At 38.9% G+C, this 27,619-nt stretch overlaps 1 protein-coding gene across 1 annotated transcript in view; it reads right to left on the reverse strand.

Moving 5' to 3' along the window:
• The window catches only part of ATF6 (activating transcription factor 6), a 239,137-nt gene that overhangs the window by 114,940 nt on the left and 96,578 nt on the right, over positions 1 to 27,619 (reverse strand). Inside the window, exons 14-15 of the mRNA XM_052637230.1 lie at positions 12,858 to 12,925; positions 8,336 to 8,450 (exon numbers count right to left, since the gene is read on the reverse strand). Of these exons, the coding sequence (XP_052493190.1) occupies positions 8,336 to 8,450; positions 12,858 to 12,925 (183 nt within the window). The remainder of the gene's footprint in view (positions 1 to 8,335; positions 8,451 to 12,857; positions 12,926 to 27,619) is intronic.

A 27,619-nucleotide genomic window follows, 5' to 3' on the forward strand; every position in this document is an offset into this window, starting at 1 on the left:
AAGAGGTTCTTTAGCTCTTCTTCACTTTCTGCCATAAGAGTGGTGTCATCTGCATATTTATGGTTATTGATATTTTTCCCAGCAATCTTGATTCCAGCTGGTGCTTCAACCAGCCCAGCGTTTCTCATGATGTACTCTGCATAGAAATTAAATAAGCAGGGTGATAATATATAGCCTTGATGTACTGCTTTTCCTATTTGGAACCAATCTGTTGTTCCATGTCCAGTTCTAACTGTTGCTTCCTGGCCTGCATACAGATTTCTCAAGAGGCATGTCAGGTGGTCTGGTATTCCCATCTCTTGAACAATTTTCCACAGTTTGTTGTAGTCCACACAGTCAAAGCCTTTGACATAGTCAAAAGCAGTAGATATTTTCCTGGAACTCTCTTGCTTTTTCGATGATCCAACGGATGTTGGCAGTTTGATCTCTGGTTCCTCTGCCTTCTCTAAATCCAGCTTGAACATCTGGAAGTTCTCAGTTCATGTACCGCTGAAGCCTGGCTTGGAAAATTTTGAGTATTACTTTATGAGCGTGTGATGTGAGTGCAATTATGTGGCAGTTTGAGCATTGATTGGCATTGCCTTTCTTTGGGATTGGAATGAAAATTGACCTTTTCCAGTCCTGTGGCCACTGCCGAGTTTTCCAAATTTGCTGGCATACTGAGTGCAGCACTTTCACAGCATCATCTTAGGATCTGAAATGGCTCAACTGGAATCCCATCACCTCTGCTAGCTTTGTTCACAGTGATGCTTCCTAAGGCCCACTTGACTTCATTCCAGGATGTCTGGCTCTAGGTTGGTGATCACACCATTGTGATTATCTGGGTCATGAAGATCTTTTTTGTATGGTTCTTCTGTGTATTCTTGCCACCTCTTCTTAATATCTTCTGCTTCTGTTAGGTCCATACCATTTCTGTTCTTTATCGAGCCCATCTTTGCATGAAATGTTCCCTTGGTTCTCTAATTTTCTTGAAGAGATCTCTAGCCTTTCCCATTCTGTTGTTTTCCTCTATATCTTTGCATTGATGGCTGAGGAAGGCTTTCTTATCCCTCTTGCTGTTCTTTGGAACTCTACATTCAAATGGGTATATCTTTCCTTTTCTCCTCTGCCTTTCACTTCTCTTGTATTCACAGCTATTTGTAAGGCCTCCTCAGACAACTGTTTTTTCTTTTTGCATTTCTTTTCCATGGGGATGGTCTTGAAGCCTGCCTCCTGTACAATGTCATGAACCTCTCTGTCCATAGTTCTTCAGGCAGTCTATCAGATCTAATCCCTTGAGTCTATTGGTCACTTCCACTGTATAATCGTAAGGGATTTGATTTAGGTCATACCTGAATGGTCTAGTGGTTTTCCGTACTTCAATTTTACTCTGAATTTGGCAATAAGGAGTTCATGGTCTGTGCCACAATCAGCTAACAGTCTTGTTTTTGCTGACTGTATAGAACTTCTCCATCTTTGGCTGCAAAGAATATAATCAATCTGATTTCGGTATTGACCATCTGGTGAAGTCCATGTGTAGAGTTTTCTCTTGTGTTGTTGGTAGAGGGTATTTGCTATGACCAGTGCATTCTCTTGGCAAAACTCTATTAGACTTCGCCTTGCTTCAGGACCCAGAGATCCCACAGATACTGAGACTACGAATTGTGTTTGAGTGTCTCCTGTGGAGGTACGGGTCAGCAGTAGACTGACGCAGGGGCAGGGGCTCTGGGTGCAGCAGACCTGGGTATGGCATAAGCCCTCTTGGAGGAGGATGCCATTAACCCCACCACAGAGCTGCCAGACTTTACACAGGACTGGGAAACAGACTGGGCACAAACAGAACTTTATGCACACCAGGACCCAGGAGAAAGGAGCAATGACCCCAGAAGAGACTGATCCAGACTTGCTGGTAAGTGTCCAGGAGTCTTTGGCAGAGGCATGGGTTGGCACTGGCCTGCTGCAGGGCTGGGGGCACTGAGTGTAGCAGTGCATACATGGGACCTTTGAAGGAGGTCGCCATTATCTTCATTACCTCCATCATAGTTTGGCCCCAGGTAAACAACAGCTGAAACTCCAATACTTTGGCCACCTCATGCAAAGAGTTGACTCATTGGAAAAGACTCTGACGCTGGGAGGGACTGGGGGCAGGAGGAGTAGGGGACGACAGAGGATGAGATGGCTGGATGGCATCACCTACTCGATTGACATGAGTTTGGTGAACTCTGGGAGTTGGTGATGGACAGGGAGGCCTGGTGTGCTGCAGTTCATGGGGTCACAAAGAATCAGACATGACTGAGCTACTGAACTGAACTAACAGGGAGGGAACATAGCCCCGCCCATCAACAGAACATTGGATTAAAGATTTACTGAGCATGGCCCTGCACATCAGAACAAGACCCAATTTCTAACTCAGTCAGTCTCTCCCATCAGGAAGCTTCCATAAGCTTCTTATTCTTCTCCATCAGAGGCCAGACAGACTGAAAACCACAAGCACAGAAAACTAACCAATGTGATCACATGAACCAGAGCCTTGTCTAACTCAACGAAACTATGAGCCATGCCATATTGGGCCACCCAAGACGGACGGATTATGATGGAAAGTTCTGACAAAATGTGATCCACTGGAGAAGGGAATGGCAAACCACTTCAGTATTTGTACCTTGAGAACCCCATGGACAGTATGAAAAGACAGTGTCCTGACACTGAAAGATGAAAGACCTCCCCAGGTTGGCAGGTGCCCAATATGCTACTGGAGATCAGTGGAGAAGTAATTCCAGAAAGAATGAAGAGACAGAGACAAAGCAAAACAACACCCAGCTGTGGATGTGACTGGTGATGGAAGCAAAGTCCACTGCTGTAAAGAGCAGTACTGCGGGAACCTGGAATGTCAAGTCCATGAATCAAGGCAAACTGGAAGTGGTCAAACAGGAGATGGCAAGAGTGAATGTCAACATATTAGGAATCAGCAAACTAAATGGACTGGAATGGGTGAATTTAACTCAGATGACCATTAGATCTACTACTGTGGGCAAGAATCCCTTAGAAGAAATAGAGTAGCCCTCACAGTCAACAAAAGAGTCCGAAATGCAGTACTTGGATGCAATCTCAAAAACAACAGAATGGTCTTGGTTCGTTTCCACACCAAACCATTCAATATCACAGTAATCCAAGTCTATGCCCTGACCAGTAATGCTGAAGAAGTTCCAGTTGAACGGTTCTATGAAGACCTACAATACCTTCTAGAACTAACACCCAAAAAAGATGTCCTTTTCATTATAGGGGACTAGAATGAGAAAATAAATTATAATGGCTGTATACATTAAAGGTATCTGTATTTGTATATGAATGAAAAATAAAATGGACATATAATGCTCTTGATATAATCATTAACTAAACTCAGGTTAAGTGAATCCTCAGACAACTCTGTTATATTTTTTATAATGTGCTTAAGACCTGAATAACAGTATATCTTAAAGTAAGCTAACAATTTATTTGGAAAAAAGCCTTCTAAAATAAGGATTTTTTTTAAGTCTCTCTCTTCTAAGAAAAGACATTTTTTAATAATTTATTTTAATTGGAGGCTAATTACTTTACAATATTGTGGTGGTTTTTGCCATACATTGACATGAATCAGTCATGGGTGTATATGTGTTCCCCATCCTGACCCTCCCTCCCACCTCCGTCCCTCCCCCGTCCCTCAGGGTTATCCCAGTGCACCAGCCTTGAGCACCCTGTCTCATGCATCAAACCTGGACTGGTAATCTATTTCAAATATGATAATATACATGTTTCAATGCTATTCTCTCAAATCATGCCACCCTCACCTTCTCCCACAAAGTCCAAAAGCCTGTTCTTTACATCTGTGTCTCTTTTGCTGTCTCGCACATAGGGTCAGCGTTACCATCTTTCTAAATTCCATATATATGTGTTAGTATACTGTATTGGTGTTTTTCTTTCTGGCTTACTTCACTCTGTATCATAGGCTGCAGTTTCATCCACCTCATTAGAACTGATTCAAATGCATTCTTTTTAATGGCTGAGTAATATTCCATTGTGTATATGTACCACAGCTTTCTTATCCATTCATCTGCTGATGGACATCTAGGTTGCTTCCATGTGCTGGCTATTATAAACAGTGCTGCAATGAACATTGGGGTACATGTGTCTCTTTCAATTCTGGTTTCCTCAGTGTGTATGCCCAGCAGTGGGATTGCTGGGTCATAAGGCAGTTCTATTTCCAGTTTTTAAAGGAATCTCCATACTGTTCTTAGTGGCTGTACTGGTTTCCATTCCCACCAACATTGTAAGAGGGTTCCCTTTTCCCCGCACCCTCTCCAGCATTTATTGTTTGTAGACTTTTTGATAGCAGCCATTCTGACCGTCGTGAGATGGTACCTCATTGTGGTTTTGATTTGCATTTCTCTGATAATGAGTGATGTTGAGCATCTTTTCATGTGTTTGTTAGCCATCTGTATGTCTTCTTTGGAGAAATGTTTGTTTAGTTCTTTGGCCCATTTTTGATTGGGTCGTTTATTTTTCTGGAATTGAGCTGCAGGAATTGCTTGTATATTTTTGAGATTAATTCTTTGAAAGATATATTTTTAAAATAGCAAGTATTTTTCAAAATTCATTTAGTCACTTCTTTTTTCAGCCAGAGAAGGAATCTGGCTAAAAGATCATGAAAGCAGAGATAAGTAAATCGCCAAACTTCAAGATCCATGAGTAGTTGTGAAGTCCCAAAACAAAAGGAGCTGTATCCTTTCGAAGTAGACATTATACACTAATTTCCTTTGATTACTAAAGAAATTCCTCTTGCCTCTGAAGATTTTATATAAAGTTATATACTAAACAGAAATTTCCAAGAAACAAATAATATACATTAAGAAAATATGCCACTCTTCTAAGCATGTATTAGGTATTACTTTAGGCATTAACTTAGAAAATGTCATTGTCATTCTGTGAAACTCTCCTTTATGGCCTTCTGTGGGAATAAACCTTTGGCAAACATTTTGAATCACTGACATCATCAGTCAACCTTTCTGCACTATTAGAGTTTTTCTTATTCTTTGTCCAAAGCTACAAGTTTCTGGTTCATGCTACTTGAATCTGCAGAGATATTAGACACCAACCCTTCTCCACAAAAAAAAAAAAAAAAAAAGCAACGAGGTCTAACAACAATCCACTCCAATAATTTCACCAAGGTGACTTTTTTCTTAGCTCTAAAGCTTAGATTCAGAGATAAGCACAAAGCTGATACATCTCTGGCTAGTACAACCATAAATAAAGCAAAGATTGGTCATCTCTGACTGAACTTTCTGCTGGAATTTGGCACTGCCCATGTTACTTCTTAGAGCAGCAAAATAGATTTAAATTTCCCTAAGCAAAACAGATGTAAATATACACCTTAAATGATTATGAAAAACAATGAACTTTCCCTTAGTGAACCATACATAAAATTGCTTTGTTCAATAAACACTGAGTGACTGGCATTGTGCTGAGTGTCAGCTGTAGTAATAAAAACGCATATGACACTTCCTGTCTGTCAGAGGCTTGTGATACATATGAGAAGACAAGCCTTTGAGACCAAAACTAGGGACCAATAAAGAAAGCACTGTTTTTAAAAAAGCAGGTGTTACGTGATAAAATAAACAGTTTATGAAGCTCTAATGGTTCATCACAATCTTTTTCTCAGACTAGTAGTCCAAGCTATTCCTTCTGCATAAACTTGCTGGTACATTTAAAGAAATCCACCCTATTTCTTTGGTCACAAATAAATGGACCATGGATCATGAGCCAGATTACTGCAGAAATTCCATATAATTATATACATATATATATATAAAATCAAGCTCTCTTTTATATTTGGGGAGTCTGAATAAGATATGTGAGAAAAAGACTAAAATGGAGTTACTGGAGCTGCTGTTGAATCAGGAATGACAACAAGCCACTATTCTAATTTTCCATGAGGACTAGTGTATGTTCTAAGCTATGAAATGTAAGAGTTGGTTTATTAAATAGTGGTATACTAAACAGTCAATAGCTACATCTATTTTTTTATATATTAAAATATTTGTTAAACACATGTCCAATTATAAAATAAAATAATATGGCTTGCTTATTGGCTCCATAAATTTTCATTTATACTAAGCAAAACCTGAAGGCATCAAAATTCCTACACTTAATTTCTAATGCAGTCACACAGTATCAATTACAGTAATTCCTGTCAATGAAATTAAGAGCCTGAGTGAGACTTCTACATGTTTCTTTTTTTCCCCTTATTTATTTTTATTGAGATTTCTACATCTTTCTGCACAAGAAACGATGACACTTAACTTTTTGATAAAATTGTTAGCATATTTTATACTGAAAAAAATGGAAAAGAAAACTAAGCATGTAAGCATGAGATCATTATGTCTCTCATTTTCATTTTAGCAAGAACAAAAAGAACAACCCAGGACTTAAGAATCAAATTCCTGTCCAATGACATAGTCGTCATGATAAAATTAACTTCCTTATCCCTACTGTTGAAACAAAATAAAGCAAGAAAAAGTAAAAAAGGATGCCATCTCTCTCTAAGGACTTCTAACGACTGTTATCTAGTTAAGTTCATGCTTATCCTCACTTTTCCTTGATATAAAACACTAAGATATGATAAATCAGTAATTAGGAAATGAAAAACTCAAACAGAATGTGAGAGTCTAACAGTTTCCTTAAACATGAGACAGTTCCTTCCAGAACATCAGAAGACTGGAGGGAGGGTGACAAGTAATTTTCTAGCAGCACTTTTCACAGCAAACTAATGAGAATTAGCTTTTACAAATGTAAGAAATGTAACATATTCATTAAAAAAAAAGAAGAGCATTCATCTTCCTTTGTAAAAACACAGTCCTTTTAAGGCTACAATAATTTTCTTCATAACAAATACTTGTTCTCCTCCCTAGAAAAATGTTACTAGTCATGATGTCAATCTGTGGCTTGACAATTGCTACTTTTAATGTATACCGTACTGTTTCCATCAAATAATACAGAAATTATCCCAAACCTAAGGAAAAGTATTCAGCTATTTCAGTGTTTCTTTTGTGGTTATATTCATTATATACATACATCAACACGTCTGTTTTCACACCCATCAAGTCTCTTCTTCATAGTGCTGGATCCCATTTACATTTCCCCCCAACATGACTGTGTCAGCCCAAAGCAACACTAAGTTCTCATCAGCCAAAAGAGCTGGAGCCTTGCCGAAACCCTGTTTTCAGCTGCCCCCTTTCTGCTGAAAATGAACTTTGAGGCTGGTGCAGTATAGAAACACACTGATTACATCTGAGAGGATAGACTGAGCACAGGGAATTTTTGAGAAAAGGCAGAAGTCATGAGATACCTTCACTATAGTATCCCAAATCTCCTAACACATTGGATTAATGACTACATGTACATGAACTGTTTGACTGCCCTAATCTTCAAGTCCAAAATTCTGAGCCGCTAGATATTTATACTTCAGGAAACGAATTAACTGAAAACTTCAGTGATAGTGAGTTGTGACAATAATCAGAGAATGAATCGTTTACTGTCAGCATATGCTTATTTCTATCATGCCTCTCTACATTCTTTAAAAAAGGAAAAAGAAAAACCTAGGATACAAATTACCAAGGAATTCTAACCTATTCATGTGTTACTGGTTTAACATATAGCACTTTAAGAGAGATATTCAAATGGCAATTCTATGAAAAATGTATTTTCATTTTAGAGGAAAAGTAGATGGCATGAAAATAAGCTTTGCATTTTACCCCATTTAGTCTAACATTTGTAACATTCAGAACTGGTCATATAAACATTTTATTTTGCATAAATGACTAATTATCTTATATATTCTTCACTAGTAAGAGTAAATGCTTGATGAAGGAGAGAGAAAAGAATAGAAAGTCTCAGTCACATAGATCCAAACATTCCACAAGTAATGTATTAATCAGCTCATAACTCATATTAAGCTAAAATTTAGGAAGTCTACTTTCCAATAACCAAATAGGAAAACCACCATAAAGCCTAAAAAGAAATTTTTGTTTTTACTTCTCCTTTAGTTATAAACAAACAATGTGGCTATAGGGACAACAAAGAATAAAAATCAATAACCAGCTTACATTTTCTAAATATTGTCTGGTATCAACTCCATGTTCCTCTTCATAACTTGAACAGCTCAAAGTCAAGCTTCTATTATAGCACTTAGAGTGTTCCATTCATACAATTTATTCTCTATTGCTTCCTATCTCATATATTTTTATCTTCCATAGTATTCAGCCCAATGCCTTGTGTACAGCAAGTATTCAAAAATATTTCTTTTATTCTTTCAAAATGAACTTACCCTTCGAAACGACACAACATAAAATGTGTCTCCCCTTCTGCGGATAGCTTCAAAGAAGTCTTGGTAACTTCTGGGTGAAGCATAATACACCTGTAGCTCACTCCCTGAGTTCCTGCTGAAGTAAGAAAATGGCAAAGTGCTCTTAAACTGATGAATTTCCACCCTCTCAAAAATGCTTCCTAGTCTAAGGTGACATCTGAATCATAAGAATCTCTCTCAACCAAAATATTAGTAACATTTTGGCAGTAATTTTTATAATAACATTTTGAAAAGCTAAGATCCAGTTCACTAAAGCTAAACTCTCATTTCTGAATCAAGGCTCTAAAATGTACCAGACAGTCAAGTGCATTGCAAAGCATGTAAAAACAACAGAAGAACCAGAAAATAGACTTTTGCATCAGTTTGCATGATTTTAAAATTTTGGTAACAAAAATTAAGTCTGAGGAAAAGTTCTTTTTCACCATTCTGTCAAATCTGGGAAAGCACACTTGCCTATGAGGCTGCACAAAAGGTGAAAAAGAGCTTAGGATTTGGAAACAAATATAGCTGTCTCTGAATTCCTGTTCCACCCCTCAACTGGGCATTCTTGGGGAAATCCATCCCTGAGCAACTTCATTTTCCTCATCAGTAAAATGAGGGTAACCACATAAACCTTTCAGGACTATCCCTGGCGTCAGAGATGTTAGTACCAAGCATGTTACTCCTATGGGTCCTGTTCCATAGGAGTCACTCAACAATTATTAACCATAGATATTAGAAGTATCGTGTCAGTGCCTTGGTAAAATTATACCTAAAAATGTAATACCTCAAACCACATCATATCCCGAAAGATGTACTCAAATGGTATTAATATAGTTCTTAATAATATTTTCAGAGTCTTTTATTGTTTAGTACAGTAAGCTAATACCTAAAGTTAAAGAGAGTAAAAAAAAAGTTTATTTTTCTTCAAAAACAAAAATCATATATATTTAATTCTTAGAGGTTCTTCTATGTCTTCAAACTTTTATTAACTTAAGAGGAAGGAAAGATTGACCTAAAAAGAAATTATAAATGAGCCATGCCATAAAAACTTCCTTTGAAATAATTTCACATACTCAATAGGCCATTCCTAACTAATATTTTGCGTGCTACTGCTAAGTCGCTTCAGTCATGTCCAACTCTGTGTGACGCCATAGATGGCAGCCCACCAGCTCCACCGTCCCTGGGATTCTCCAGGCAAGAACACTGGAGTGGGTTGCCATTTCCTTCCCAATGCATGAAAGTGAAAAGTGAAAGTGAAGTTGCTCAGTCGTGTCCAACTCTTAGCGACCCCATGGACTGCAGCCTACCAGGCTCCTCTGTCCATGGGATTTTCCAGGCAAGAGTACTGGAGTGGGTTGCCATTGCCTTCTCACAACTCTTATTATTTACAGTAGTTATGTTCTGTAAAGTCAGTGTGAACTCTGAATGAGAAAACACTGAACCATTCTCCTAAGGGAAATATAGGTTAGGTTCCTGTGAGCCCTTAGTTACAGCATTTTTGTTAACTGATCAACATATAACCTTGCTTTATATGTTTCCATCTAAAGATACTTTCTTTAACAAATACTGTTCACTCATTAACAAAGCACTCACAGTCAACAGCACTATAACCCATGTACAAATGAAGTTTATCTAACACATATTTTCTCTACATGGCACAATACAGCTTTCTCGAGCTCTTACAAACACGAGGCAGCACACTTCAGAACTAATGCTTGGGGGCAATTTTAAATGATGAATTTACAAGCAAAAATCATACAATGTAAAAAATATGGCACTAAATAGATCTCGGAAAGGACAAGTGTTTATAGTATGAGAGCTAAAACAGGAAGCCAAAGTGTTGTTTTGCTGAAATTCACCTGGGAATGCAAATGGCCATGAAAGTACCTTGAGTATTGATTGGGGGTACAAATAAATTTTCTCAACTATGAGGATTCATAAATACAGAATACATGAATAAAGAAGGTCAACTATAATTCCCTTTAAAACATTTTTTTAAAACTGTTTTTTAAGTAGCAGTTTAGGTTCAAGTAGTTTTCAGTTTTAAATAGCAACTTTGAGATTAAAAGAAATGCAAAAGGCAAAATGGCTGTCTGAGAAGGTCTTACAGATACTTGTGAAAAGAAGAGATGCGAAAGGCAAAGAGAAAAGGAAAAATATACCCACTTGAATGCAGAGTTCCAAAGAATAGCAAGGAGAGATAAGAAAGCCTTCCTCAGTGACCAGTGCAAAGAAATAGAGGAAAACAACAGAATGGGAAAGTCTAGAGATCTCTTCAAGACAATTAGAGATACCAAGGGAACATTTCATGCAAAGATGGGCTCAATAAAGGACAGAAATGGTATGCACCTAATAGAAGCAGAAGATATTAAGAAGAGGTAGCAAGAATACACAGAAGAACCGTACAAAAAAGATCGTCATGACCCAGATAATCATGATGATGTGATCACTCACCTAGAGCCAGACATGCTAGAGTGTGAAGTCAAGTGGGCCTTAGGAAGCATCACTATGAACAAAGCTAGTGGAGGTGATGGAATTCCAATGGAGCTATTTCAAATCCTGAAAGATGATGCTGTCAAAGTGCTACACTCAATATGCTAGCAAATTTGGAAAACTCGGCAGTGGCCACAGGACTGGAAAAGGTCAATTTTCATTCCAATCCCAAAGAAAGGCAATGCCAATGAATGCTCAAACTGCCGCACAATTGCACTCATCTCACACGCTAGTAAAGTAATGCTCAAAATTTTCCAAGCCAGGCTTCAATGGTACATGAACTGTGAACTTCCAGATGTTCAGGCTGGTTTTAGAAAAGGCAGAGGAACCAGAGATCAAACTGCCAACATCCATTGGATCATCAAAAAAGCAAGAGAGTTCCAGAAAAACATCTACTTCTGCCTTTGACTATGCCAAAGGCTTTGACTGTGTGGACCACCACAAACTGTGGAAAATTGTTCAAGAGATGGGAGTACCAGACCACCTGACATGCCTCTTGAGAAATCTGTATGCAGGCCAGGAAGCAACAGTTAGAACTGGACATGGAACAACAGACTGGTTCCAAATAGGGAAAGGAGTACGTCAAGGCTGTATATTGTCACCCTGCTTATTTAACTTATATGCAGAATACATCACGAGAAACGCTGGGTTGGAAAAAGCACAAGCTGGAATCAAGACTGCCGGGAGAAATATCAATAGCCTCAGATATGCATATGACACGGCCCTTATGGCAGAAAACAAAGGAGAACTGAAAAGCCTCTTGCTGAAAGTGAAAGAGGAGAGTGAAAAAAGTTGGCTTAAAGCTCAACATTCAGGAAACTAAGATTATGGCATCTGGTCCCATCACTTCATGGGAAATAGATGGGGGAACAGTGACAGACTATTTTGGGGGGCTCCAAAATCACAGCAAATTGTGACTGCAGCCATGAAATGCAAAGATGCTTGCTCCTTAGAAGAAAAGTAATGACCAACCTAGACATCATATTAAAAAGCAGAGATATTACTTTGCCAAAAAAGTCCATCTAGTCAAGGCTATGGTTTTTCCGGTGGTCATGTATGGAAGTGAGAGTTGGACTATAAAGAGAGCTGAGCACCGAAGAATTGATGCTTTTGAACTGTGGTGTTGGAGAAGACTCTTGAGAGTCCCTTGGACTGCAAGGAGATCCAACTAGTCCATCCTAAAGGAAATCAGTCCTGAATATTCAATGGAAGGACTGATGCTGAAGCTGAAACTCCAATACTTTGGCCACCTGATGTGAAGAACTGACTCATTTGAAAAAGATTTTAAAATTAAAAAAATAAAAAAAATAAAAAAAAAATAAATAGTAAAAAAAATAAAATAAAATAAAAGTTTCACTCTATTAAACTCACATGCATACAATGCAGGAAGTCCTGGTGGGCTTCTCAGAAAGTTCATTGGTCAATTTACTGGAAAGGTGGTTCTTTTCAAGACTGGTAGATTATTCATTACCTAAAGACCTTCTATTGTTTTAGTTTGGCCATTTAAAAATAAAATCTTTCGCAGACAAAAAAAAAAAAAATGAAAAGACCCTGATGCTGGGAAAGATTCAAGGCACGAGGAGAAGGGAAAAAACGGAGGATGAGATGGTTGCATGGCATCACTGACTCAATGGACATGAGTTTGAGTAAGCTCTAGGAGTTGGTGATGGACAGGGAGACCTGGCGTGCTGCAGTGCATGGGCTCACAAAGAGTCAGACACAACTTAGTGACTGAACTAAGAGATTAAAAACATTTTTAACTAATGAAGAAATAATATGCCATCATAATAATGTGTCAAAAAACGAATATATTTTTAACATACACATAGTAATTGAATGAAATATTCTGATTACAGAGATCTATAAGTTACTACATATAGCTGAACAATCTATTTCTATAAGATAATGATGGGAACAAGTTTAAGATGGAAGCAAAGTGTGCATTTCAACTTTACTGAAATACTAGGTATTTAGAATTCCTTAACCAAGAGCCTCCACACTTTCTTACCTGATACTAGTGGTTTCTGTGTATTGGACAGCCATGAGCTGAGAATTTGAGCCCTGTTCCAGAGCACCCTGAAAGAAAAGAAAATGTTTTAATGTTATATAATGAAATTATTTGAAAAGTTTCCTATATTGAGCATCTATATTTGTATTTACTAAACTTCATTGAAGTATTCTTAAAGTTTTTTTCATGAATATTCTGACATTAAGTTTACATAACTAAATACTAATAAAGAAATTAGAACTCATTTGGTCATATTCTGGGCTGAAAGACGTGTCTTATGGACAGTAAGACATTTAAGGGACTTCCCATAAAGATTCAAGATATAGCCACAAAACTTAGTCCAAGTATCACAGGTTTTATGACCAGCTCATACAAGTATTACTGAACATATAACTTAAGCATTAGTCGCTCAGGCATGACTGACTCTCTGCGATCCCTTGGGCTATAGCCCACCAGGCTCCCTTGTCCATGGAATTCTCCATACAAGAATACTGGAGTGTGTAGCCATTCCCTTCTCCAGGGGATCTTCCCAACCCAGGGATCAAACCCAGACCCACTGCACTGCAGGGAGATTCTTACTGTCAGAGCCACCAGGGAAATCATTAACAACTTGTGTTTGTCTCAAATAATTATTTTCCCAATGAAAATTTCCTAAAGTATGAAAAGAAAGTAAAGTCATATCAGACTCTTTGCTGACCCCTGGACTATACAGTCCATGGAATTTTCTAGGCCAGAATACTGGAGTGTGTAGCCTTTCCCTTCTCCAGGGGATTTTCCCAACCCAGGGACACATCTCCTGCATTGCAGGCAGACTCTTTTCCAGCTGAGCCGAAAGGGAAGCCCAAAGTATGAAAGGACCAGAACAAAACTAGATGCTAATGTTTACTTTGAGTAAACACAAAGATATTCATGCCTACATAGACCTATAGACTAGTCCATCACTAAAGAGATCTCACCAATGACTCTTCGCCTTCTAGAACCATTAGTGGTCTACACAGACTATGGTAGAAACTTCTCTCCCACTTAGCATCTGCTTTGCACTGAGTCTGAGTCTGAAGTCGCTCAGTCGTGTCTGACTCTTTGCGACCCCATGGACTGTAGCCTATCAGGCTCCTCCTTCCATGGGATTTTCCAGGCAAGAGTGCTGGACTGGATTGCCATTTCCTTCTCCAGGGGATCTTCCCAACCCAGGAATCGAACCCAGGTCTCCCGCATTGCAGACAGATGCTTTACCGTCTGAGCCAGCAGGGAAGCTACACACTGCTTTGCACTACATCTTCTTATATACCCTGGCAGCTTTGTAAATTGATCTTCAAAAAACTTTTATAAGACTATCAGAGTTCAAGAGCACATTAGGAATTGACTTTACTATTACCTTGTCAGTGACTTAGCTAACTTTAATCACAAGATTACTAGCATTTGTTTGTTACTGTATCCATCCATTCTTCCTTCAGCAATCAAACTTTCATAGAATGTGCCTACTACATGTACAGGTGCTACAGAATTTGACTTCTGCCATCAGGAAGCTTGCAGTGTAACTGGGAAGACAATACAGTATAATGCTAAAACACAAGAATATACAAAGGGTTAAGGGAAGAGAAGAGGGAACAATTTTGTTTGGTGGTGGATGGAACCAATATGCAAGGATGAAAAGAGGGCTTCCAATTCCTGGTCCTGTAACAAGTCAAGGGTCTTATTTTATAAAAAACTAATGTAGGTCTTAAATATTGTAAGTCCTCAAAAACGTATTAAACAAAAATAAAAAGAGCACACATAAAATGAAAAGAAAAAGATACTTAAATAAAATATTATACTTACTGATATGCTTATCAAGTAGTAAACAAATCCAAAATTAAACTACAGTTAGTGGATAATATAAATTTTAAAATAAACAGATTAAATAGTAGATGAATTTTAAATGATTTTGCTACTTTGGCACATATGAAATAAGCACAGAAGTCTGAAAAAAGCCAGATTTCTTTTCACAGATTCAGAAATGAGTGGGTAGGCTTTAAAGAAAGCTGAGTGACTTACAGAGACAGCAGGGAAACAGAAACTGAACATGCCATTTACCTATTCAAGATTTACACCAATAAACAAAGGGACTTGTGAAAATTTGGCCATGAACTTCAACATTTTTAGCTCTGTAGACGTAGCACAGGGTTACAATCAGAAAAAAAAAAAAAGTGAGACATTTACAAAGAAATGCAGTACTTGGAAGCAATCTCAAAAACAACAGAATGATCTCTGTTCGTTTCCAAAGCAAACCATTCAATATCATATTAATCCAAGTCTATGCCCCAACCAGTAACGCTGAAGAAGCTGAAGCTGAACGGTTCTATGAAGACCTACAAGACCTTTTAGAACTAACACCCAAAAAAGATGTCCTTTTCATGATAGGGGACTGGAATGAAAAAGTAGGAAGTCAAGAAACACGTGGAGTAACAGGCAAATTTGGCCTTGGAATGTGGAATGAAGCAGGGCAAAGACTAATAGAGTTTTGCCAAGAAAATGCACTGGTCATAACAAACACTCTCTTCCAACAACAAAAGAGAAGACTCTACACATGGATATCACCAGATGGTCAACACCGAAATCAGATTGATTATATTCTCTGCAGCCAAAGATGGAGAAGCTCTATACAGTCAACAAAAACAAGACCGGGAGCTGACTGTGGCTCAGATCATGAACTCCTTATTACCAAATTCAGACTTAAATTGAAGAAAGTACGGAAAACCACTAGACCATTCAGGTATGACCTAAATCAAATCCCTTATGATTATACAGTGGAAGTGAGACATAGGCTTAAGGGCCTAGATCTGATAGATAGAGTGCCTGATGAACTATGGAATGAGGTTCATGACACTGTACAGGAGACAGGGATCAAGACCATCCCCAAGAAAAAGAAATGCAAAAAAGCAAAATGGCTGTCTGAGAAGCCCTCACAAATAGCTGTGAAAAGAAGAGAAGTGAAGAGCAGAGGAGAAAAGGAAAGATATAAGCATCTGAATGCAGAGTTCCAAAGAAGAGCAAGAAGAGATAAGAAAGCCTTCCTCAGTGACCAATGCAAAGAAATAGAGGAAAACAACAGAATGGGAAAGACTAGAGATCTCTTCAAGAAAATTCGAGATACCAAGGGAACATTTCATGAAAAGATGGGCTCGATAAAGGACAAAAATGGTATGGACCTAACAGAAGCAGAAGATATTAAGAAGAGGTGGCAAGAATACACAGAGGAACTATACAAAAAAGATCTTCACAACCAAGATAATCACGATGATGTGAACACTCACCTAGAGCCAGACATCCTGGAATGTGAAGTAAAGTGGGCCTCTGAAAGCATCACTACGAACAAAGCTAGTGGAGGTGATGGAATTCCAGTTGAGCTATTTCACATCCTGAAAGATGATGCTGTGAAAGTGCTGCACTCAATATGCCAGAAAATTTGGAAAACTCAGCAGTGGCCACAGGACTGGAAAAGGTTAATTTTCATTCCAATCCCAAAGAAAGGCAATGCCAATGAATGCTCAAACTACAGCACAATTGCACTCATCTCACACGCTAGTAAAGTAATGCTCAAGATTCTCCAAGCTAGGCTTCAGCAATATGTAAACCGTGAACTTCCAGATGTTCAAGCTGGTTTTAGGAAAGGCAGAGGAACCAGAGATCAAATTGCCAACATCTGCTGGATCATCAAAAAAGCAAGAGAGTTCCAGAAAAACACCTATTTCTGCTTTATTGACTATGCCAAAGCCTTTGACTGTGTGGACCACAATAAACTGTGGAAAATTCTGAATAAGATGGGAATACCAGACCACCTGACCTGCCTCTTGAGAAACCTATATGCAGGTCAGGAAGCAACAGTTAGAACTGGACATGGAACAATAGACTGGTTCCAAAGAGGAAAAGGAGTACGTCAAGGCTATATATTATCACTCTGCTTATTTAACTTTTATGCAGAGTACATCATGAGAAATGCTGGAAGAAGCACAAGCTGTAATCAAGACTGCCGGCAGAAATATCAATAACCTCAGATATGCAGATGACACCATCCTTATGGTAGAAAGTGAAGAGGAACTAAAAAGCCTCTTGATGAAAGTGAAAGTGAAGAGTGAAAAAGTTGGCTTAAAGCTCAACATTCAAAAAACGAAGATCATGGCATCTGGTCCCATCACTTCATGGGAAATAGATGGGGAAACAGTGGAAACAGTGTCAGACTTTATTTTTTTGGGCTCCAAAATCACTGCAGATGTTGACGGCAGCCATGAAAGTAAAAGACGCTTACTCCTTGGAAGAAAAGTTATGACCAACCTAGATAGCAGAGACATTACTTTGCCAACAAAGGTCCTTCTAGTCAAGGCTATGGTTTTTCCTGTGGTCATGTATGGATGTGAGAGTTGGACTGTGAAGAAGGCTGAGCGCCAAACAATTGATGCTTTTGAACTGTGGTGTTGGAGAAGACTCTTGAGAGTCCCTTGGACTGCAAGGAGATCCAACCAGTCCATTCTGAAGGAGATCAGCCCTGGGATTTCTTTGGAAGGAATGATGCTAAAGCTGAAACTCCAGTACTTTGGCAATCTCATGTGAAGAGCTGACTCATTGGTAAAGACTCTGATGCTGGGAGGGATTGGGGACAGGAGGAGAAGGGGACAACAGAGGATCAGATGGCTGGATGGCATCACTGACTTGATGGACGTGAGTCTGAGTGAACTCCGGGAGTTGGTGATGGACAGGGAGGCCTGGCGTGCTGCGATTCATGGCGTCGCAAAGAGTCAGACACGACTGAGCGACTGAACTGAAGTGAGAAAGATGTTAAAATCTCCAATTATGTTGTAGATTTGTTTTTCCCTTTAATTCTGTCATTTTTCTGCACTGTTTTTGAAACTTTGTTATTTGGAGCCTATACATTTAAAATTGAATGCTCCTCTCAATATGAAATTTGATTGTCTTCTGTAATATTCTCTATTTACTTTGTTTGATTAACATAGCCACATCAGCATTCTAATGCTTAGTGTTTGCACATAAAACACACTTTACCCTTTATTTGCATCTGTCTGTGTCTTTATGTTTAAAATGTCATTTCTTGCCAACAGCATGCAGTTGTCTTCCCTTTTAAAAAATCTACTTTGTTAATTTCTCCCTTTTAATTGATATGTTTAGGCCATTAACTTTAATTACTAATATAGTTGAGTTTGTTTCTACTACCCTGGTATATATTTTCTATTTATCCTAATTATTCTTTATTTGTTTATTCTTTTGGCTGAAATATATACTTTTTTAGCATTTCATTTTTACTGATGATATCACCTTTTCAGCTATTCCTGTGCTCATTTTTAGTGGTTGCTCTAGAGATTATACTTTGATCTTTAAGCTACTAGTCTACCTTCAAATATTACTTGAACTATATAAAAACTTTATAAGAGTGTAATTCCTTTTATCCCCCTCCCTTTTTGTTCTTATTATCTTATATTTTATATCTAAACAAACTATAAACCACAACAAGCTGCTGTAAGCTTTGCTTTTAAAATAGTGTTTTTAAGATCCCAAATAGCTAAAGCAATGTTGGAAAAAAAAAAAATGGAGCTGGAAGAATCAGTGTCCCTGACTTCAGGCTACACTGGAAAGCCTGTCATCAAAAGAGTATGATACTGGCAGAAAAATAGAAATATTGATCAATGAAACAGGACAGAAAACCCAGAAATGAACCCATGCACCTATGGTCAATTTATGACAAAGGAGGCAAAAATATACAGTATTAAAAAACAGTCTCTTCAACAACTGGTGCTGGGAAAATAGGACCACTACATGTAAAAAAATGAAATAAGATCATTCTTTAATACCATACATGCAAATAAGCTCAAAATGGATTAAAGACCTAAATGTGAGACTGGACACTATAAAACTACTAGAGGAAAACATAGGCAGAAGACTCTGACAAATTGCAGCAGTATATTTTTGGATCTGTCCCCAGAATAATGGAAATAAAAACAAAAATAAACAAATGACATCTACTTAAAGTCAAAAGCTTTTACACAGAAAAGGAAACAATAAACAAGCAAAAAGATTGGGAGAAAATATTTACAAATGATGTCACTGACAAAGGATTAGTCTCCAAAATTTACAAACAGCTCATGATGCTTAACAGCATCAAATCAAACAATCCAATCAAAAAATGGGCAGAAGACCTAAACAGACATTTCTCCAATGAAGATATACAGATGGCCAAGAGACACCTGAAAAGAGATGTTCAACACGGTTAATTATCAAAATGGCTACCATCGAAAAATCCACAAACAAATGCTAGAGAAGGTGTAGAGAGAAGGAAACCCTCCTACACTGTTGGTGGGAATTTAACTGGTACAGCCAGTATGAAGAACAGTATGGAGTTTCCTTAAAAATCTAAAAACAGAGCTATCATATGACCCTGCAATCCCACTCTTGGGCATGTATCTTGAGAAAAACATGATCTCAAATGATACATGCACCCCAATGTTCATTGCAGCACTATTCACAACAGCCAAGACATGGAAGCAACCTAAATATCCATCAGCAGAGGAATGAAGGAAGGAGATGGGGTACACATATACACTGGAATATTACTTAGCCATTAAAAAGAATGAAATAATGCCATTTTGTAGCAACATGGATGGACCTAGAGATTGTCATAGTGAGTAAAGTTACATCAGACAGAGAAAGAGAAAAATCATATGACATCCCTTATATGCAAAATCTTTTTTTCTAAAAAGACATGATAAAAATGAACTTACAAAACAGAAAGACACTCAGACTTAGAAAATGGGTAAAGGGATAGTTAGGGAGCTTGGGATGGACATGTACACACTGCTATATTTAAAATGGATAACCAACAAGGACCTGCTGTGCATACAGCACATGGAACTCTGCTCAGTGTTACGTGGCAGCCTGGATGCCACTCCTAGGGGAGTTTGAGGGAGAATGGATACATGCATATGTATGGCTGAGCCCCTTCATTGCTCACCTGAAACTATCACATTGTTAATCGGCTATACCCGATTTCCTTGGAGAAGGAAATGACAACCCACTCCAGTCTTCTTGCCTGGAGAATCCCATGGACAGAGGAGCTTGGTGGGCTACAGTCCACGGGTTGCAAAGAGTCGGACATGACTAAGTGACTTCACTTTCATACCCCAATACAAAATAAAAAGTTTTTTTTTTTTAAGATAATAGTCTTTTAAAGACTTTGATATACACAAAATAAAGATACTAAAACAAACAAACAAACAAAAAAACAGCCATTTATTTTTATCCAGATATTTAACTATTGTGGTGCTTTTCACTCCTGATAATCTGGTGTTCTGTCTGGTACCATTTCCCTTAGTCTGAAAAACTCATGTTAGTATTTCTTATAGTGCAGATCTTCTGGAGACAAATTATCTCAGTTTTTATCTGTCTGAAAATATCTTTATTTTGCCTTCATTTGGAATGATATTTTTACTAATTTGCCCCTTTATCCTTTCTAATAACTCACAGTCCAGGAAGAGGGTAGAATTATGAAATGGGACAAATCAAATCAAGAATATAAGGCTTAGGGATGACAGAAATTTAAAAAATAATGTTCATTTGTCAAATTTATAGAATACCTTATTGGACTATTAGGTCCTTTGCACAAGAAGGTTGAAATGAGCAAAGAAGACTAAGCAGAGTAGATAGAGGTTTTATATACTAAGAAACAAAGCCAGATGAATTCTTTATATGCTTTGGTATCAACAACAGCAGAAGCAGAATGACTCTTCTTCCCCTAACTGACCAAGAACTTCATTTAACCTTTAACAAACACAGATTTATCCTTGTCATTCCTTTTTCTGTAATAGCTAACACTCCCATTTTTTACCATTATCTAAGCTCCCTACTAAAAATATATGTACCCAAGATAGCAGAGAAAGAGATAAGATTTTAAACTACAAATCTCCAAATGTTCAAAACCCATGAAATTAAAGAAAAATTCTTTATCTTCCACTAAAATTTCTGTAAGATTAAAGAACACCAAGCACCCTTACAAAGTTAACTCTCTGCTTATTTATCTAATGAACAGGAAAGAATAACATGAAAAAATATGTCAAAAGATAAGACAAAAAACTTATTTAGGCCAATGATTTAATCTATTTTTCATAAAGCCCATTTTGCCAGCTGTGTGGAATTCTCCCCTGGCAACAGTCTCTTCCTGCTCCCTTTTCACTCTTCCCTGTATAACAAAGGATGAAAGCCTGACAACTACATTACCCAAACTTTTTTGCTACCAGGGTCTAGATATAATTTAGGTTCTACCAATAATATTCACTTGCACCAGATTTGGAAAACAGAGGGAGACAGAGTTCATTTTTTTTCTCTGGCCATGGAGGCAGCTAACGTGTAGGCTTCAGCAGATGTGAGTTTTGGCAGTACTAGACACTGTATTCCAATGCGACTAAGCAGCTTTGGGACTTTGAGGTAACTATGACATTAGTAATGATTGCCTGTTGCCTCCAGAAGTACTACCAACAAATAAAGTTGCTATAATAGGTGAACAAAAGGTGAGTGGCCCAGAGAAACACACAATGGATAATCAGAGACTCTCAATGTTAGAGCTTAAGCTCATTTAGACTAAACCTCATTATTTTATAGATGAAAACAGTCCCTTACTGGTTAAAAGTCCATGGTTCTCAATATCCTTTTAATGTACTTTAGAACATACATACTGCTTCCAATTAGTTTCCAAATAATCAAATAGTTAAGGCGTTCCATTAGCATATCCACTAGCTTCCCTTGTGGCTCAGCTGGTAAAGAATCTTCCCGCAATGCGAGACCTGGGTTCAATCCCTGGGTCGGGAAGATCCCCTGGAGAAGGGAACGGCTACCCACTCCAGTATTCTGACCTGGAGAATTCCATGGACTATACAGTCCATGGGGTTGCAAAGAGGTGGATGCAACTTTCACTTTCACTTTATCTTCCCTGGTGGCTGATGGTAAAGCATCTGCCTGCAATGTGGGAGACCTGGGTTCGATCCCTGGGTCGGGAAGATACCCTGGAGAAGGAAATGGCAACCCACTCCAGTACTGTTGCCTGGAAAATTCCATGGATAGAAGAGCCTGTCCATGGGGCTATAGTCCATGGGGTCGCAAAAGAGTCAGACATGATTGAGCGACTTCCCTTTTTTAGCATATAACCAGGTAAACCTGGTGAAATGTATCCCATCCTGAAATGAAACGTCTTGATTCTTAGAGCTTCTCCATTTCTCTGTTTCCATTAATGGGGATCATCCTGAAGTAATTTTCTCATTTTATTTTTACTTCCAGAACCCACATCAATCAGCCTTTTGTCATTACCACTCTCCAATGAGACAACTTTCGTCAATCACTTGTTGTTGATGCTTAGTCACTAAATTGTGTACAGTTCTATTGCTAACCCATGGACTGGAGCCTGCCTGGCTCCTCTGTCCATGGGATTTCCCAGGCAAGAGTATTGGAGTGGGCTGCCATTTCCTTCTCCAGGGGAATCTTTCTGACCCAGGATCAAACCTGGGTCTTCTACACTGCAGGCAGACTCTTTACCATCTGCACCACCAAGGAAGCTTTTAATCCAGCTTTATTCTGCTTCTTGATGTTCCTCAATATGTAAACTGTTTCTTCCTGAGGGTTACTAATACTTTCTATTCTCTTGCTTTAGAAGCTGTTTTTCCAAATTTTCTCCTAGATCTTTACATTATTTGATCCTCCATTTAAGGCCTATGGCAAAAGCAGTGTTCTCACCAAAACCCTCTTCTTCCCAAGTACATAGGAAAACTACATTTGCCAAACCTACTGCAAGGGAGACTAGGAAAAGTAACAGAGTTTTAGTCAACTGAACAGTGGCAAACGCCATGCCTTATCCCTAAAATATTTTGCATAATTTTCCAAACTTTCTTCCCCAACATCCAAAGCTAGAAGCAAAGAATTTCAAGTTGGTGAGGCCACAATGTGGAAGAAACTGGATTCCTTAGTCACTGCTTGGAGGAAAGCCATTCTAGAGAGTTATCTCAAACTCTGAGTGGATGAGAAACAAATTTTTATTCCAATCGGCTAGTGAGATTTTGAGGCTAGCTGCTGTTGTTTGGTTGCTAAGTTGTGCCCAGCTCTTTGTGACCTCCATGAACTGCAGCATGCCAGGCTTGTGACAGTTCAGTTCAGTTGCTCAGTCGTGTCCGACTCTCTGTGACCCCATGAATCGCAGCACACCAGGGCTCCCTGTCCATCACCAACTCCCGGAGTTCACTCAGACTCACGTCCATCGAGTCAGTGATGCCATCCAGCCATCTCATCCTCGGTCATCCCCTTCTTCTCCTGCCCCCAAATCCCTCCCAGCATCAGAGTCTTTTCCAATGAGTCAACTCTTCACATGAGATGGCCAAAGTAGTGGAGCTTCAGCTTTAGCATCATTCCTTCAAAGATATCCCAGGGTTGATCTCCTTCAGAATGGACTGGTTGGATCTCCTTGCAGTCCAAGGGACTCTCAAGAGTCTTCTCCAACACCACAGTTCAAAAGCATCAATTGTTCGGCGCTCAGCCTTCTTCACAGTCCAACTCTCACATCCATACATGACTACTGGAAAAACCATAGCCTTGACTAGATGGACCTTAGTCGGCAAAGTAATGTCTCTGCTTTTGAATATGCTATCTAGGTTAGTCATAACTTTCCTTCAGAGGAGCAAGCGTCTTTTAATTTCATGGCAGCAGTCACCATCTGCAGTGATTTTGGAGCCCCAAAAAATGAAGTCTGACACTGTTTCCACTGTTTCTCCATCTATTTCCCATGGAGTGATGGGACCGGATGCCATGATCTTCGTTTTCTGAATGTTGAGCTTTAAGCCAACTTTTTCACTCTCCTCTTTCATCAAGAGGCTTTTTAGTTCCTCTTCACTTTCTGCCAGAAGGGTGGTGTCATCTGCATATCTGAGGTTATCGATATTTCTCCTGGCAATCTTGATTCCAGCTTGTGTTTCTTCCAGTCCAGCATTTCTCATAATGTACTCTGAATATAAGTTAAATAAGCAGGGTGACAATATACAGCCTTGACATACTCCTTTTCCTATTTGGAACCAGTCTGTTGTTCCATGTCCAGTTCTAACTGTTGCTTCCTGGCCTGTATACAGATTTCTCAAGAGGCAGGTTAGGCGGTCTGGTTTTCCCATCTCTTTCAGAATTTTCCACAGTTTATTGTGGTCCACACAGTCAAAGGCTTTGGCATAGTCAATAAAGCAGAAATAGATGTTTTTCTGGAACTCTCTTGCTTTTTCCATGATCCAGCGGATGTTGGCAATTTGATCTCTGGTTCCTCTGCCTTGTCTAAAACCAGCTTGAACATCTGGAAGTTCACGGTTCACGTATTGCTGAAGCCTAGCTTGGAGAATCTTGAGCATTACTTTACTAGCGTGTGAGATGAGTGCAATCGTGCGGCAGTTTGAGCATTCTTTGGCATTGCCTTTCTTTGGGATTGGAATGAAAACTGACTTTTTTCCAGTCCTGTGGCCACTGCTGAGTTTTTCAAATTTGCTGGCATATTGAGTGCAGCATTTTCACAGCATCGTCTTTCAGGATTTGAAATAGCTCAACTGGAATTCTATCACCTCCACTAGCTTTGTTTGTAGTGATGTTTTCTAAGGCCCACTTGACTTCACATTCCAGAATGTCTGGCTCTAGATGAGTGATCACATCATTGTGATTATCTTGGTCGTGAAGATCTTTTTTGTACAGTTCCTCTGTGTATTCTTGCCACCTCTTCTTAATATCTTCTGCTTCTGTTAGGTCCATACCATTTCTGTCCTTTATCGAGCCCATCTTTGAATGAAATATTTCCTTGATATCTCTAATTTTCTTGAAGAGATCTCTAGTCTTTCCCATTCTGTTGTTTTCCTCTATTTCTTTGCATTGATCGCTGAGGAAGGCTTTCTTATCTCTTCTTGCTATTCTTTGGAACTCTGCATTCAGATGCTTATATCTTTCCTTTTCTCCTCTGCTTTTTGCTTCTCTTCTTTTCACAGCTATATGTAAGGCTTCTCCAGATAGCCATTTTGCTTTTTTGCATTTCTTTTCCATGGGGATGGTCTTGATCCCTGTCTCCTGTACAATGTCACAAACCCCATTCCATAGTTCATCAGGCACTCTATCTATCAGATCTAGGCCCTTAAATCTGTCTCACTTCCACTGTATAATCATAAGGGATTTGATTTAGGTCATACCTGAATGGTCTAGCGGTTTTCCCTGCTTTCTTCAATTTAAGTCTGAATTTGGTAATAAGGAGTTCATGATCTGAGCCACAGTCAGCTCCCAGTCTTGTTTTGTTGACTGTATAGAGCTTCTCCATCTTTGGCTGCAGAGAATATAATCAATCTGATTTCGGTGTTGACCATCTGGTAATGTCCATGTGTAGAGTCTTCTCTTGTGTTGTTGGAACAGGGTGTTTGCTAGGACCAGTGCACTATCTTGGCAAAACTCTATTAGTCTTTGCCCTGCTTCATTCCGTAGTCCAAGGCCAAATTTGCCCGTTACTCCAGGTGTTTCTTGACTCCCTATTTTTTCATTCCAGTCCCCTATAATGAAAAGGACATCAGCTGGTAATAATTACCTTGACAATACCTTACTCAAGTGGAATCTCTTTTTTTTTTTTTGGATTTTTTTTTTTTTTTTAATTTTAAAATCTTTAATTCTTACATGTGTTCCCAAACATGAACCCCCCTCCCACGGCCCTCCCCATAGCATCTCTGTGGGTCATCCCCATGCACCAGCCCCAAGCATGCTGCATCCTGCGTCAGACATAGACTGGCGATTCAATTCTTACATGATAGTATACATGATAGAATGCCATTCTCCCAAATCATCCCACCCTCTCCCTCTCCCTCTGAGTCCAAAAGTCCGTTATACACAGCTGTGTCTTTTTTCCTGTCTTGCATACAGGGTCGTCATTGCCATCTTTCTAAATTCCATATATATGTGTTAGTATACTGTATTGGTGTTTTTCTTTCTGGCTTACTTCACTCTGTATAATCGGCTCCAGTTTCATCCATCTCATCAGAACTGAATCAAATGAATTCTTTTTAACGGCTGAGTAATACTCCATTGTGTATATGTACCACAGCTTTCTTATCCATTCATCTGCTGATGGACATCTAGGTTGTTTCCATGTCCTGGCTATAGAGAAGACTTCTCTTACCACCCCATCTAAAATAGCCACTTACCTCTCAATTCAAACTCTAGCCCTGTTTTTCTTTAAAGAACTTTTAATTTTGAGTCAGTGAGTCAAAGTCGCTCAGTTGGGTCTGATCCAACACCATGGACTGCAGCTCACAGGTCCCTCTGTCCATGGAATTTTCCAGGCAAGAATACTGGGGTAGTTTGCCATTCCCTTCTCCAGGGAGTCTTCCTGACCCACGGATCAAACCCAGATTTCCTACATTGCAGACAGATTCTTTCCTGAGCCACCAGGAAAGCCCTTTGAGTGTATTTAAACATTTATTTACTTATTTTTTTAAGTTAATCTTTTCTCTCGTGATGAGAACTTTAAAGATCCACTCTCAGATTTCCCTGGTGGTACAGTGGATAAGAATCTGCCTGCCATCTACTGTAGAGCACATGGAAATCTGCTCAATGTTATGTGGCAGCCTGGATGGGAGAGGGGATTGGGGAAAAATGGATACAGGAATGACTGAGTCCCTTTGCTGTTTACCTGAAACCATCACTACATTGTTAATCTACTACACCCCACTACAAAATAAAACGTTAAAAAAAAAAAAAAAAAAGAATCCTCCTGCCAGTGCAGCAAACCTCTGTTTTACCGCTGGTCTGGAAGATTCCACACGCTGCAGAGCAACTAAGCCCCTGTATCACAACTACTGAGTTTGCGTGCTGCAACTACTGAAGCCAGTACACCTAGATAGAGCCTGTGCTCTGCAACAAGTGAAGCCACTGCAACGAGAAGCCTGCACACCAAAACCAGAGAACAGCTCCTCCTCTCCACAACTAGGGAAAGCCTGTGTGCAGCCACGGAGGCCCGGCACACCCAGAAATGCACAAGATCCGTTCTCTTCCAATTTCAAATATACACTATGGAATTATTAACTAAGGTCACCATGCAGTGAACTACATCCCTGTGACTTCTTTATTTCATTACTAGAAGTTTGTTCCCTCCCCCCACCACCTCTGGCAACCACCATGAGTTTGGTGTGTTTTTTAAGATTCCACATGTAAATGAGATCATACAGTATTTATCTTTTCTAGGTCTGACTTATTTCACTTGACTTGTTTATAGTTTATCTTTCCCATTAGAATGTAAGTTCCATGAAGGCAGGTACTCTATCATACTCTCTACTATATTCCCAAAGCCCAGAATAAAACCTGGCTCATTATTACTACCACAGGTAACATTTGTTAGAAGCTTGCAATGTGTCAATCTAAGTAATTCAGAAATAGTATTAGATACTGGAATGACAGAAAGACTATAAATGTGCTTCGTGGTAAAAAAAACAACAAAAAGAATTAAGACAGAAGCCCAGCTAAACAGATTCTAAATAAGAGCTGTCAATAACCCGTAGTGCTACAAGTCTAATTACAAAAATGCTCTCCATGGAGATGTGCCTTCAATCCCAAGCTGTCCTACATTTGAAAAGTTCTAAGAACAGAAGAGATAAACAGTATCATTTGTTAAGTTTTTTGTGCCAAGAACAGCTGATGCAGACCCACGCAAAGGAACTCTGGACTTGAAAGCCAATTTGAGA

The sequence above is a fragment of the Budorcas taxicolor genome, chromosome 3 (assembly GCF_023091745.1).
Source record: "Budorcas taxicolor isolate Tak-1 chromosome 3, Takin1.1, whole genome shotgun sequence".
Taxonomy (NCBI): domain Eukaryota; kingdom Metazoa; phylum Chordata; class Mammalia; order Artiodactyla; family Bovidae; genus Budorcas; species Budorcas taxicolor.